Source organism: Emydura macquarii, unplaced genomic scaffold (assembly GCF_026122565.2).
Source record: "Emydura macquarii macquarii isolate MOO-44397 ecotype Brisbane River unplaced genomic scaffold, CSIRO-AGI_Emac_v2 contig_1876, whole genome shotgun sequence".
Classification (NCBI taxonomy): Eukaryota; Metazoa; Chordata; order Testudines; family Chelidae; genus Emydura; species Emydura macquarii.
Genome location: NW_027132013.1, coordinates 1997188 through 2013094, shown reverse-complemented (window position 1 = coordinate 2013094; position 15907 = coordinate 1997188). Strand labels below are relative to the sequence as shown.

Genomic DNA, 15907 nt, shown 5'->3' with positions numbered 1-15907 from the left:
TAAGACAGAGCGCCCATTCCATGTTTCCCTGTGCACACATTCAGTTCCATCTAGAGATGTGCTTTCACCTACACCACATGTGCATAATTAAGCACATGACTGAACACCATATTACCATTTGGTATCTAAATGAGGGTCCCTGTGGAGAATTGTGGAGTGCTTGCATAAGTCCAGTGTGGAGAAGAACAAACTCTAAAACAGAATTGTTGCAGTAACAAAGCCTCCAAATGTGCGCTAGTCTGATTTACTAATGATGGGACCTCCTCATTAAAGAGCCTGATGTGATCTGGAGTTAAAGGGACTCATTTTCTGTATATTACACATGTTGGTTTCCTTTGGAATAATATAGACTGTTTACTGAAGAAGAGTAAAAAAACCCAAAATAACCCCCCCCCCCCCCCAAAAAGAAAATCCAACACCCCACCATATTTCAGTTACTGTTCTCTTACTGTCTTAAAAGGAGTCTATCCAGCAGCAGAGATCATAGGGAACTAGGATATCAAGTCTGGTCTTAACTAATCATATTGTTTTAAAACTTGTAGAGTGTGGATTATTATGGAACTTGCACTGAAAAAAAATACAACTGATTTTCCTTATGACCTTTGTTCCAGACAATGCCATATATATTTATGAATGAAATCGCAGTAGCAAGCAACAATGAATGCAAAAATGGTCTTGTTCACTTAGGGTCAAATTCGTGCAAGTCCAAAAGTCCTTGCCTGGTGCCGTAAGTGGCAGCTCTCAACGGCCCAATGTGCCATTCCTGTGCCCCCTACATGTGTGGGGATTTCAGCTATCCTTATTTTCCTTATCAACATTTCGATATTGTTTCTGCAAAACTATGACTTGCAGAAGTTTTTATTTGGATGGATTTTTTAGGCTAATAGTTGATTTGTGTCAGATTTTTGAGCTAAACCCCAACAGCATCAATTTTAATCACCAGATCAATGAAAACATAGGTTCACTAGAGCGACACTAGACTTTCTAATTAAGAGCATAGAAGTTGCCATCCTAGATTAGACCAATGGTCCACTGGGTCTAGTATCCTGCCTCCAGCAATGCCCAGCATCCGATGCTTCTGAGGAAAATAAACCTCCTCTCCAATAATACACTATACCAATTACAGAGTGGAGGGCAAAATTTTTCCTTATACCCAGTAGAGGCTCATTTTTCACCCTGAAGACTGAGAGTTGATAACCCAGATTTTAGTTTGTGTATCTACAAATATAAATTAAGTATCTAAATTATCCATCTCTACAAAATCCAGCCCATTGTTAATTATGCAGGTTAACTGTGCCCTTTGTGAAGTGGTGGTATTTCCTTTAATTTGTCCTAAATTTACAAATACATTTAACTTAATTGACTCGCTGTTCTTGCAGTATAGACCATGGCAAAAAGGAAGACTGATCAATTTCACTATATCCTTCATGATTTCAAAGTCCTGTAATAATCCAAATTCTAATATTTTCTCAGAATATATCTATGTCCCATTGTTCTTCTAATCATCATCATTGTTCTTCTCTGTGTATATTTTTTTATTGATCTCATGCCAAGTGTGCAGTGTTAACACTTACTGATTGTATCCAACCACATAATATATTTAAATACACCGTTATAAAAACCTTTAAGTGGAAGCAAGAGAAACTGTGCTAAAAGCAAGGTCACAATAGACAATTTAATTTAGAAATTTATCAGTCAATAGAAAATTCAGTTAGATTTACATCTGTGAAACAGATGGCTAACCGCAAGATGATTAGATTAGGTTTACTATGTTTGTGGAAATTAATTTGGCACTTTATATTTTGGGTTTTTTTTAACCTATATGATTTTGTTAACTGTCTAACGGAAGTGATTTATGGAGACAACCTTGTTCTTTAATGTAAAACATGGCAAGTCCCAGGGAATATCAGATAGACAGAAAGCATCTAGCTGCAGCCTAATTTCTAGTGCATACAATGATGTAGTAAATGGCATTATAGAATAGAAATGCTGCCACCTATTGATACATAGCTGATAGCATTTTCAATATTCAGGACTTCATCTAAGAAAGATCTCATTAACAAAAATGTAGTGTCAGATTCATAGATTCTAAAGACCAGAAGGGACCACTATGATTGTCTAGTCTGAGCTCTTGTGCAACATAGGACATAGAACTTCCCCAAAATAATTCCTAGTGCATGTCTTTTAGAAAAACAACCAATCTGAAACATTGTTTTTCAGAAAACCTCAAGATTAGATTTTCAAGTGCTGAGCACCCATAATTAGGGCTAGATTTTCAGAAGTGCGTGGTTACCACTATTCTGAGCTTTTGGTGCCTAAGCATACACGATGACCTCTTGAGGTCCCTTCCAGACCAAATGAAGTGGTTTGTTGGGACTGAGTCCAGATACTGCCACCAACTCCGCTCTGCTGCTGTTTCCCATGTGAGAGATACTCCAAACCTTCACAGGGTTCTCGCACCTTGAACTGCTCTACAAATGCTAGCCCCGGAGAATCGTGGATGCGTCATGAGAAGGTTGGGAGAAGTAAGATGTAAACATGCTCAGTACAACCTTATACATCATCTTAAGAAGTTGAGCACTTTCATGAAAGAGAACTTCGTCTGGGCTCCACGGAGGCAAAAACAGCGATATAACCAAGGGGACAGGGTTCTGTTACTATTACCATGCTCTGAGTTGAAATTGATGGCCCAACGTTCAAGGTGCTTAGACAAACAAGCCCGGTAGATTATGAGATCAAGCTACATGGCAAGAGAAAGGAGACGAAATTTTACCATGTTATTTTTCTCAAGCCATGGAAGACCTGGGAAGCCCTCCTGATAGATCCTCAGCTTATTAACCCTGAGCTAGGACCTGAGATAGCAGTTTGCTTGAAACCTGGCCTGTACCATTGAATCTGAAGCCCTTTCACCAGATCAGAAGACTCAGTTGGGGCACATGATCCAGACTTTGTTATGCGAAGAACACACGTGATATCACATCATCTGGAGACAGCATCAGTGCAACTGGGTAGAGTGAATCCATGGCCCTTACCAAAAAGAACATGGGAGACAGTACTAGTAGAGGTACAAGTGATGCTGAGAATGGGGATTATTGAGGAGTTCAAGAGCGCTTGGGAGAGCCCTATAGTCATGGTCCTCAACATGGACGGCATGGTTTGATTTTGTATCGACTTTGTAAGGTCAGTGCCATCACAAAATTTGATGCTTCCTGGGCCTGGCAGGATATTATCTCTGGTTCATCCCCAACTTTGCATTGATCACCGCTTCCCTGACTGATCTATTAAAAGGCAAACATTAAAAAGGTCCCAAGGGACGACCAGTGCAACGAAACTCTTACTATGCTGAAGGTGCAGCTGAAGCAGGCGCCTGTCCTCGCCAACCTGGACTTCTCTCAGGAGTTCATTCTCTATATGTTTGCTTCTGATGTCAGCCTGGGAGTAGTGCTCTCCCATGACTTTGAGGGTGAAGAGCACCCAATCGTATATTTAAGCAGAAAGTTGTTCCCATAGGGAGAGGATATATTCTTTTATTGAGAAGGAAACTCTGGCTATGCAGCGGACTGTGGACTCCCTCAGGTATTACCTGCTTTTTCCCTACTCACGGATCATGCACACTTGTGGCTACATTCTGTGAAGAACTCAAACCAGCAGATTATGCGCTGGTATCCAACACTCCAGCCAAATAGCTTCCATGGGCAGCACTGAGCCTGGAAAGAGCATCCAAATTCACATTGGGACTGAGGAAATGTTGAGGAAGAAACCTTTCTGGTCTTGCGGGGAGAATGTGATGGGACATGCATGCAGCCTAATGATAGGCTAATGAGCATTTCTGCACTTAGGCAGTGCCAATTAGACACAGTTGTAGAACATTTGCCACTTGGAGAAGGGGAGTTTAAAAAGGTGAAAAGTGATGGGAGGTTTGCCTAGGAGGACAGGCTTCTAGGGGCTGTTAATGAGCTCCAGTAGCCAGGAGAGCCCAGTCTGAGACAGTGGCTTTCCTTTTCACCTCCTCCTCTTGTTTGGGGACAGACAGACACTACAAGCCTAATATGAGCCAGGGGCCCTGGAAGGCTTGCTCTCAGCCAATGACCTGTGGTGGGACCTGGCGAGCACCACCGAGGCAAGAAACTCAAAGAGACTATGGCTGAGCCCAGGCTGCGGGTTAGCTACTGCAGCCCCCAATCGCTTTTTATCCATGACAGTGCTCTTTTGGTTGCATCCTGCCTGATGCCTCTTCAGGATGTGGAGACCACCTTTCTGCCCATCTCTATGGCCACTGGTGATAGCCTCTTATACAAAGGCTGAGGCAAAATGCAGCTTAGCGAGTGAGGGAAACTAGGCGGTATTCATTGTCTCTTGGCTCCAAAATCAGACATCCTGTTGATGGGGAATTGAAGATGGCTCTCTGGCTGGCTGTTTGGGTATGTGTGAGTGCAAATATAGGCCAACTGTTGCCACTCCTCTGTCTGGTTTAGGGAGCACCATTTCTGGACTCACAATGGACTCCTAGCCTGTCATTTTTGACCAGAAGAGGGATGTGGATTGGGTCTCCAAGATGGTGGGTGTAAAAGCAGGGAATGTTATGGAGAGGGGTCCATAGAGATTCCTCCTTCTCAAGGAAATGACGAGAAATAGGCAAAGTGCAGTATTTTCCTTTCCCCTAAAATATCCCTCATGCTAGTGATTATGAAAGGCCTTTGTACTGGTTCTGTCATCACATTTTGCATGAGATTAGTTAGCTATCCTCATTCCATGCACGACTGGGAGGCAAAGTGGAATGAGATAATTTACCTCTGAGACATGGACACATTAATCTGCATTTTGAGCTACAGTTTTTCCTTTGTTCCCTTATGCTCAAAAATTTCTTATTGGAAAAATCCTTTAAGAACTTTAACCAACAGAAAAAAGGGTAGGGGATAGGAAAAACAGTCTTGTGCTTAAGGTTACAACACTCCTCAGGAAATCCAGGTTCAGTTCCCAGCCCTACCTCAGGCTTCCTATGTGACCTTGTGCAAATCACTTAATCTGCGTGCCTCAGTTTCCAATGTGAAAAATGGGACTAATAATACTTATCTCACAGGGGTGTTGGGAGAATGGATGCTATGGCAATGGGGAGCATATTTCCTAGTTTTACAAGCAGAGCTTCCCTTAACACAGTAATAATAATAATAATAATAATAATAAATACCTAGCTCTTATATAGAATTTTTCATCTGTAGATCTCAAAAAAGGTAAGGGTCATTATCACCATTTTACAGAAGGGGAAACAGAGTCACAGAGAGGTAAAGTGACTTGGCTAAGGTCACCCAGCAGGCTAGGGTAGAGCTGAAATAGAACCTCGGTCTCTGAGTCCAGTGGCCCACACTGCCTCTTAAAAATCTGAGTTCTTGTTTATGATTCAAGGAGAGAATGAAGGATCTCACTCATATCCTATTTGTCTTTATGATCCTGTGTGTACGTGTGTCTGTGCATTCCCAGTGAATGTGCTATTGAAATCATGTGCGGCTGTAAGCAAGAGGTTCCCTAGGTGAGAAAGATCAATTAAATGATTGTGCCAGCTGCCTGTAACATTCGCTAGTGCTTTCCTTACTGAGTTTCTAAATCAGGAAGCAGAAGGCTATCATGTTTAGAAATGGTCAGGAGATTTAGTTGCTGACAGTGACCAGATCATGACAAGTTTCATTATGTTTTGAATTCCTGCCAGCTGAAGTATTTTGACCCCAGACATTTCAAAAACACCTGTAGTTGAGCCTTTAACATCTAAAGCTGATTTTTATTCTGTCCTCTTTTAAAGAGTTATTTTTCAGAAACTCACACTAAGCCCCCTCCCCCCTGACACACATCCTGATGTCTATCAGTGGAATACTGGAACTATTGCTCATAGCTTAGTCAAGTTATTTCCCAGTCACAGCAGAGGCACAGCACCTAATACTATGTGAATAAAGCAGCTAATTCATTTCTTTGACAGTTGCAGTACATTATGTCCTTTTCAAACTGCAAGAAATTTCTATGCCCTTAAAAACCGTTAGCTACCAGTGGGCTGTACTGGAAGGGGGAGTTGATTTGGAGACACTGTTGCTACAAAGTTATTTTTATTTCATGAAGCAGTTAAAAGAGACATATTGATTTTAGACTGGCAAAAGTGTTTTTTTGAAAAATAAACAGTTAAACTGTCAGGCTGCTGTCCTTAGGCTTGGCAAGGAATGCAGAGAGGTGAAACTGTTCTTGCTTTTCGCCCCACCAACTGCTGCAGCATTATTTAAAATACAAAATTCAAGCAAAACAGCTTAGGAGAGGACAATTTAAAAAAAAAACCCAGCAATGTGGTCCAGTCGAGGCATTAGTGGAGAATGTTAGCCAGTATGAGGATCATAGGGCTTCTCTGATGTGCAGTACAAATATTTAATACTAATGTGATCTGAAATCAGTGGTAGAAGGCACAGAGCATACTAAAGGACAGTTTGCACCTTTAAATTGAAAGTCTTTGGTACAGATGCTACAAAGCGACGCCACCCCAGTTCAGAGCTCAAGGAGGCCTGTCTCCTTTGAGATGTCTCAAGCAGCAACCTTGCACAAAGGGAAAGTTCACAGACTGAAATACCCTTTCATAGGGTACTGTATGCTCTCCTCTGTGCATCTGACAAGTTCTGCTGACCCTGGAGTTGAGGCATATTATTGCCACCACCTCTTCCCATTTGCGGTAGAGCTGGCGCTCTGAGGGGTACTTATGACAGGAGCAGTCCCTGCTATATGAACCTGGCACCTGATGTGAAAGAGAGAGCGGAAGAGTCCTCAGCATCTGCACAAGGGCCAAGCACAATCTGGCCCTAATATTTATCTTACATTAGAGATGGACTCAAGCCTCAAAATACAGATCCAGATCTAGAATGTGAATGTGGCAAAGTTTTGGGGTAGTTAGATCTGGGTTTTTACTTGGCCTGTTATAGAGAGAGAGACCATTTGCAAAGTCTGAATCTGGATCTGCGTTCAGACTGTGAACATCCACAAAACTGGTGAGCATTTAGATCAAGAATTTTGGTTTGGAACTATCATTAGTAGAAATCTTTTGTAATTATGTAATGGCTATGCTATCCCATATGCCCTTACGAATAATCCTTTCTTTGTGCCTGCTTGGTTGAACCCAAAATTTTTCAGTAACCAAACTTCTGTTTGGTTGCAGATAGCTTATGTCAAGCAGGAGAAGTGAGATCTTTAAAGAAGGTGTTCAATGTAAACACAAATATATTTGCACTGTTTGAAATTTAGTATGAAATACATTGAACAGGAAGAGGAGGTGACAAAGGGAAGCAAATTTGCTGGGATTTGGGGAATGGGGGGGAGTGGAAGAGCTGCAGCAGGGGCGGGATTTGCTATTAACACAGTAAAGCATTACTATGTAAGAAAATCTGACCACAGTGTGTGCATGACTTCAGCTAAAATTAACCAACCAATCTTCACATGCCTGTGGATGTCATCATTTAACTGTAGACCCCCTGAGAAGGAAGAACAAGTTGGATTGTGGCAATTCTGCATTCATGTGAAATATGCCAGTATGAACTTTCGTGTCCCTGCTCGTGGGAGAAGTAAATTTTCCTGTGATCATTATAAAACTGTAAGCAGATCTTGGCTCCTTGTCAATGACAATGGTGCTGTAAAGGGCTGATTAACTTTGCTTTCATGAATCTTTTCTCTCTCTCTTATTTTGTTAGAGATTTCCTAATTTCCTAGAGGTTTTCTGTGATGGTTGGTTTTGGTGGGGTTTTTTTTAGTAAGAATTTTTAACATTTTCATACAGGCCCTTTATCTATTTGCTAAACATGTATGGTGTTAGAGATTAAAGCCCCATTTATACTTTTATGAAAGTTGTGGCATTAGAAAACATTGTGGCATACCATTATTAATGGCTTGTTAGAGATGGTTGACAAGTTCTTCAGTAAGCTTGTTGCTTTCTTGTTCTTAGGACAGTTAGTTTTTGTGGACAGAAAATTCATCAGATCAGATCATTTTCTTCAGTGTGGCCAAAGAAGAGCCTAAGATTTCAAGCTGTTGGAAGGAATTACTTTGATCAATTCAACAATGTAAATCTGTTCCCTTTTACTTTTGGATGCAGAAGAGAATTCCTGCTGGTGTTAATGCTGTCTCATTTCAGTTCATGATTAACAATGTTGTTTAAGAGTGAGTATAAGGAAAAAGGGCCACCTGCTTGGCTTGGCTTGGCGTGGCATGTTGCTACAGCTTAAAAGGGATTTGTATGTGGAAAATATGAATAAAGGGGAGGTATTGAGAACAGATCTTTGCAAATACTAGTGCTATTGTCAGTGTCATTTCACATAATAGGTGGGCTGCAGTGTATGACAGTGTCACTTTGTTGATGTAAAATGTAGGCTGCTGTATATAGCCAGTTCCTATCAATAACATGAATTCAGAAAAATTAGTCGGGGTGGAAGTAAGAAAATGTTTTTTTCCGCCTGTACCTCTTTATTATATTGTATATAGTTAAATATTCATCACTATGGAAGCAGTAACTAATGAAGAAGGGAGGCTATTATATGTATTGTTTAGGACCCACAGTGTGCTCACTGCTATACAAAATACGAAGATAAAACAGTCCCTCCCCTGAAGTGTTGACAGTTTAATGCTCCAATCTTGGAAAGGCTTGCAAACATGCTACATTTTACACACTTGCTTCACTTGTATGTATTTTGTGTCATCCCACTGAGTTCAAAAGTGACTCACATGCATGAGAATAGCTCTCCCAGTTGGGAATAAAAAGGCTTTTAAGGGACATGAATAAATAGCTGTGGTGGTGTTGGTTTAAATTGCTCAGTTTACATCTAACTTTCAAAGAATACTGCATGTATGTGACACATATCAATGCCTAATAGAATATAACACCCATTGGAATATCTTACCTAATTTTTAATTAGCTGAACCCTGATAAACACTTGCACATGTGAGCATGTTAAATCACATGAGTTAATTCCACTGAATTCAATAGGTAAAATTACTCCTGTACATATGAGAATGCAGCACCAGACCCTTAGTTTGTTAATTCCACTAAATGATGATGTTTGGAAAGTCATGAAGTTTTGAAAAGTTTAACAGTGCTTTTATTTACTAGTTTAGCACCTATTGCACCAATATTTTTCAGTGGACTGTGGAAATATATTTTCCTTTCCTCTCATTCAATTCCTCAAGACTCTCATTCAATTCCTTCCGTCCCTCCCATGTGCATATCAAAAGGGGTCTCTCCTCTCCCACTGAGTCGGACTGGTCACCTACTCTTACTTGAGGTCTCCAGCTATTTTTCTCATGTTAGACTACCAATTCCCTCCCTTTTCCTAGTAGTTACTAGCAGGACACTGTAAGGATGGTGCAAACTAGTCTTCACCACCTCCCCCAGAGACTGAGATCTTTACTTCATGATGTTTCCAGCTTCTCTTGAACAATCTAGCCTTAGGCAAAAGAAGCCACTTGGGGCTCCCTGATTCTGTGCTGACAACCACTCACCATCTGCCCTGTTCCCTGCCTCTGTCAGCCATGTAAGACCTCACTAATCACACTGGACTTGTACTAAGCCAGAATGATGCCTTATTTTATCTCCACTTAAAATTCCACCTTTCACAAAAGAGGATCAGAATAGGGCTATTTCTTTAATAGACAGGAAAGTGCACCCCATGTTCTGTAAAACGACTTAGTGGATCTAGCCCTGTGCTACATGGAAATGTAGTTCAGCAGTTGATCATGTTGGCCCTTGTCTTTAAAGTGCTTTGAAACTAGATGGCATTTTCATGGGGTTGTTCTTTTGGCTAAACCTTTGGGGCTACCTTGTTTACTCCTAAACTTTTTAATTTTAAAATTCTTTGAACATAAGATTTGATCATTTTACTGTATTGTAGTGAGGTTTGATAGGAGACGCCTATCAATGTTATCCAAGTCAGAAATACGTGATCCATGGCTATGTGTGCCTGTGTGTATAGCATATTCACTGAGCATTTGATGGGATTTTGCTTTACAGATAATGCACAATAAATACAAATATTCCCATGAGGATCAACTCAATGCACTGTGTCTAATTTTAGGAATATTGTGAATCTCAATAGCCCTTTGTGGTTTGTTTAGCAGTGAGATAGGCATGGCACTGTAATGAATGTTTTTGTGGGGATCTTTGGTGTGACTAACCCTGTCAGCCAATAATGAAAAACCCTTGCTCAATTCTAATTATGGTATTTGCTGTCAAAAAAAAAAAAAAAAAAAAAACAGTGTTCAGCTGTTACTGTGGTGTCTCCTTGAGTCATGCTCATGAGAGCCTGATTCATGGTAATCTCTCTAAAGGAAACATTCGGAGGCAGCAAATGTCTGATTAGTTGGTAACCGAGAAGGAGAGAGGGTTGGAGATATTCAAATAGGAACTTGAACATTTATTTTAACTAGTAGTTGTTAGTGAAAATTAAAATTATCTGGGGAAGTAAGCTTTTTCTTCTAAAATAAATATCAGAGAACAAATGTGTATCCCTTCTCCTTAATTATTCACACATTTAAAAAATACCTACAAACAGTCAAGAACCTGTAGCTGTTTAATAAAACTCATCATCCTGTTCTGGGCTGCTGTCTCAATTAAGGGAGACATCTATTGTATATGCTACTCTATTGCTCCAAAGCCTAGGAGAAGCATGGATAGAAATTCTCCCCCATTTGTTGTTTTCTGCCTGTCTATCCCTGATGCGTTTGATGAAATGGAATAAATTACTCTTTGGCATAGCAACTTTCTGCTCCCTATTTTTGACTGCTTATGATAATGGGAAAGTGTAGTCCTCCAGATTGCTTTGTTGGAACGTTTCCACTGGTAATGAAAACAGACGCTGCTCTCACGCTCTAGGGCACCCCACCTTTTCCCAGCCTGTATAGCTCCAGGCGAAAGGCACCTACTGTGATGGTATGCAGAACCCTTCTGGTACCGCTTGGTAGTTGAGATACCACTGAGTCCTCTGTCTGATCAGCTTGGGCTCCCTCTCTCACTGTGATGTTGTGGCAAGCCACAACCCCATGGCAGGTATTGCACTTAGACAGCCCTCCGCAGGCAGGGACCACACCCAGCTCAGTTTAATGAATGCTTTCCAACCACTCACAAATCAACAATAGAGAAACTCGAGCTGGTTCCTTAGCATGGGACCCTAGGACTAGGCCATCTAACCCCTGGTCAAAAAGCCTTCAACAGTGAAAATTATTACCCAGTCCACCCTACCTTTAGAGTGGAAGGAACATGCATTAACTTTTGTTACTGAGTAGCCTTTGTCTAAACAGTTCACTCAAAAACACACTGGTTAAGATAAAACATTAAAACAAGTTTATTAACTACAGAAAATAGATTTTAAGTGATTATAAGTGGCAAGTGTAAAGAGATTAAAAATAGTTACCAAATTAAATAAACATAAGATCGTAGTCAAAGTTCTACACACTAACAAAATTTTGAATTAGCAATGTCTCACCCTTGGTAGCTGGTACAAGCAGTTTCTTAAATGAAGCGTTGGCAACCTTCCCTGCCTGGGATTCTCCTCCTCCTTTCAAAGTCCTTTTGTCTTCCAGAAGACCCGTTAGGTGTTCAGTTGTATAGGAGTGGAGCCAAGTGATGATGTTGTGCTGCTCCTTTTATAGTCTGTTTCAGCTTGCTAGAACAGTCCATTCATGTGACATGGTGACTGCTTCCCATTGGTCAAGCAACCCCATTGCAAATGTGCATCCCACAGTGAAGCTTTATTATAGGCACATTAGGGCACCCCACCTTTACCCCAATCTATAGGGCTCCAGGGGAAAGGCACCTCCATTACCCAATTCACACTCTAGGGCTCAGGGTCACCCATTCCCAGGCTGTCGGGCTGTGGGTGTAACCTGGCTAATTGAATATCCACCCTTTCCCAATTTGTAGGGCTCTGGGTATAATTCTCTGTGGGTTTGCAGGATCTTTTACTAGTGAATGAGCCTTACACAGTAATATCCTTATTCTCTATTTATTAACAATTACCAAAACAGAATACACACGCTAAGCATACAATGCTCACCACTCCCAATAAGGCAGACAACATTCTTCTGGTGGCCAATCAGGATTAGATCATCTGGGGACTCCAGCTTCTGCACAGTATGGTTGGAAGGGTGTTGGGGTCTTGCAGCTCTGATCCTGGGCTATGTCCTGGAGTTAGGTTCCAAAAAACTTTCTTTTAGACCTCAGTTATACAGCTAAAACTTGAGTCCTGCTTAGCTGTACCTCAACCAATCATATTATAAAATAATTCTTTGACCAATCCTAACATATTGCAAATTCTTTGACCGGTCATACCTGACCACCTTAAGTGATTTAAATATTTCACACCTAGTTATGAAACAATCAAAGAACCAGACAGAAATCATTCAGATAAACAATAGAAAAGTGGGTACCATAAAGACAAAAAAATAAGAAGTGTAGATTTTACAGCCACAACTATTGAAAAGTGATTCCTTGCCAGACAGAATGCTATTAAACAAAGTTTTATTTAAGCATCTTATGATCTGTTTCTTTATCTGGTGGTGGTAGGTACTATTAGGACAGCAGCACCTTCTTAACAGCTCGGTATTATGTTGTTTTGACATAATTTCAGTAATGTGAAGATGCGACTACATGCTACTTAGCTTATGGCTGCTGTCTCTCCTAATATGGCTACTACTACTTAGCCGAAGAACAAGGCCTAAGCTTAGCCGAAAAAACAAGGTCTCAGACCTTAGGGCCTTCCTGTAAGTAATCCCTGGTAGTGAAATCTTTCCTTGATGGCCCATTAGCACATCTGGCCACTTCATTGTTGTGCCTGAAAGTCTATTTGTGGGAGTTTCCCACCTTGCAACATGTTCTACTAGCATATTCAACAATGTTTCATAACTCCACATATAGTGATAGCACATACAATCTGACAAGATATTAATGTTCAGCAGATCAAGACTTTTAAAATAATACCAAACAAGGCATAGCTTGTACAGAACATATCATAATTACATGATATTGGTAAATATGGAGTTTCTGAGGTGTTGTTCTCAGACACAGTGTCACACCTACTCTTGCCCAATTCGTAGGGCTCCAGGCCACCTGTCCCCAGTTGTTTGGGTTTGGGGTGAAACTAACCTGATTAATTTAAGTACCCACTCCCTTTCCCAATTTATAGGGCTCTGGGTTTGCAGGACCTTTACCAGTGAGAGAGCTTTACACAGTAATATCCTTAATTTCTATTTATTAACAATTACCAAACATAATACACATGCTAAGCATACAATGCTATGCTCACCAATCCTGATCAGGCAGGTGTACTTTCCCTGTTGGCCAGGCAAGGTCAGTCTCATCTGGGTTCTGGTTGCTGCCTAATCAGTGCAGAGTATTCTAGCAGCTTTGATCTTGGGATGTGTCTTGGAGGTGAATTCTTCTTTTAGGTCTTTCCTCATCCTTATTCTTCTTGTTCCCTTGCTGGTCTCCGTCTTGGACCCCAGTTTTATAGTGAAACTTGAGTCCTGCTTAGCTATACCTTAATTAATCATTTTACTAAAATATTACGAATTAATTCTTTCACCAATCCTAACATATTGCAAAATAATTCTCTAACCATTCGTACCAGACCATTTACATTGATTTACATTGATTTACATATTGCACACTTAGTTATGCAGCAGATAGAAACAAAGAACCACACAGAAAATATACAAATAAACAATAGGGAAATGAGGACTATCAAGACAAAACAATAAAAAGGTATAGATTTCACAATCACAACTGTTGATAAATGATTCCTTGCTAGACAGAACGCTATCAAACAAAATGTTCTTTAAACATTTTAAGATCTGTTCCTTTATCTGGTGGTGGTAGATACCACTAGGACAGTAACACCTTCTTAACAGCCCAATATTACATTGTTTGATGTAATTTAGATGGGGATGTGAAGATGTGACCACATATTTCTTAGCTTGTGGCTACTGTCTGTCCCCTAATATGTCTGCTACTGCTTAGCCAAAAAAACCAGGCCTCAGACCTTACACTGCCCTTTGGCACAATGGAGAATTCTGATGTCAGCGTATGGTCATAGATGGACAGCTTCTCAAATGACACTCTAACAAAGGGAAAGTGGAACACTGGCTTTGGACTATTGTATCCAAACTAAGTGGTTTTAAAGCTATCTAAATAAGGTGACCTCAAACATATCTGGTCTCAACTGGAAGATCTAAGCAAAGCATTCCAAACCAAGTTCTTACTGTTGGTTCTTCCATCATTAAAAGGATAAGACTGCGTCTTCCAGGATATACCCATTTTCTGGCCCATTTGCTCCTCTCCATGCCCCATGTGCACAGATGCATGTGTATAGACACTCTGGCAATGCATCATTGCTCCCGTCCCTCTGGCTTCAAGGAAAGTGAAACACAGCTATGTATGGAGCTTGTCACTGCCATTCTAAGCAGCATCCGGGCGGAATCAGCTGAGAGCAATGCAAATCCTTTCCCCAAGAGTTGATTATATACCTTCCAAAGCACTTGATTCTTGATGAACTGGGAATAACATGCTGCAGTTATATGTGGCATCAATGTGATGGCAATGTAGAGAAGGGCCATCCTGCTAGTTTGAAAATGTACTCTGTTTTTTGAAATTGTCTAGACTTTTACCAGGATAAGGTCTATATACAAACATGTTTTTAATAGTAGGCCCAGTAGATTGGAAATGTCAACCAGTATGCCAACTCACTGGCCGGTTCACCAAAGAGAGCTCCCAACAGCAGCAGCATTTCAGTTCCATCCTTCAGGGATGGGTTTATTTATCAAACCCACAACAGTCCATCACAAAGCAAACAGATAATCCAGGTCCTCTCCCCTAATCTAGGGTAAAGGTAAACCTGCCTGCAGGTCTCTCTTTCTAACCAAGATGCTTGCTGGCCTTTTTTCTGAGGACCAGGTCACTTTCAGACTATGACCCTATCCCTGGTCTCAATGCCATCACTTGGAAGGCAGCTCATTAGTCACATGCAGAGAGTTAATCACACCTGCTTTAAAGGACCACCACCTCATGACAGGATCTATCATACTATCTCAACATGTGGACGTGGTGTAAGTGTTTTGGGTAACACCTCAGAAGTGATACCCGTGTTCTCCAAGGACAGATGGAGGTATCATTTGGATCTAACTTGAAGTATTACATGGATGAAGTTATCTTCTGACCTTGTGAGACAAAACAGCCCAAGCTGGACATGATGATTTCTTGTTCTTTGAGAACTCCCTTTTTTGTCTGTAGAGATTCTCTGCAGCTTGTTTAAATTAATGCTAGAGCAAACGTTTATGAATGTGTTTATCTCAGGCTGATAAAACACAAGAGAAAAATAGTGAAATGGTGGAGTAAGTTTGTTACTGAGCTGGGAACTTGCAGTTTAGATAAACTGCCTCCATGCTGCATAGACAGCAAAGGAAGACATTCAGTCAGACATTGACATGTCAATTCATCATTACAGGTTTGCCAAAGGGATGTGAACTAGAGTTTGTGGTGACAGCCAAGGAGTTTCACAAGAATGATTGTTTTGGAAAGCATTGCGAACCCCAGAAGTTCCTGGCATATTTTCCACACAATTCATTAAAAGAAAGGAAGAAAAAGAAAAGGTTCCAATTTTAAAAAGTACAATTGCTTATTCAGTCTTTGTTCCTTTTTCCTGACAGTCAGTGTCATGTATTTGTTGACTTTAGAAGGTTATTTCTCAAAACCTTGTTCATTTCATGCATGGTATTTTGGCTATGAACCGGAACATGTTGAATATTTCCAAAGTCAATATTTATCTGTCACACCCCTAATTCAAACCTAGTGGATTGAAAGAAAAGAAAAGATGCCATTCACATTTGTCTTTTCTTTGTTTTCATGTAA

The 15907-nt window shown here is 40.6% G+C and overlaps 1 protein-coding gene across 7 annotated transcripts in view; it reads left to right on the top strand.

The window, feature by feature from the left end:
- Positions 1–15907, top strand: part of NAV2 (neuron navigator 2) — a 333333-nt gene that overhangs the window by 74084 nt on the left and 243342 nt on the right. Inside the window, exon 1 of one of the 7 annotated variants that reach the window (XM_067558194.1) lies at positions 7411–7612. The exons of the other annotated variants lie outside the window; for them this stretch is intronic. Within the exon in view, the coding sequence (XP_067414295.1) occupies positions 7424–7612 (189 nt within the window). The 5' untranslated portion in view covers positions 7411–7423. Of the gene's footprint in view, positions 1–7410; positions 7613–15907 lie in introns of those variants that run through there. 7 annotated transcript variants of the gene reach the window in all.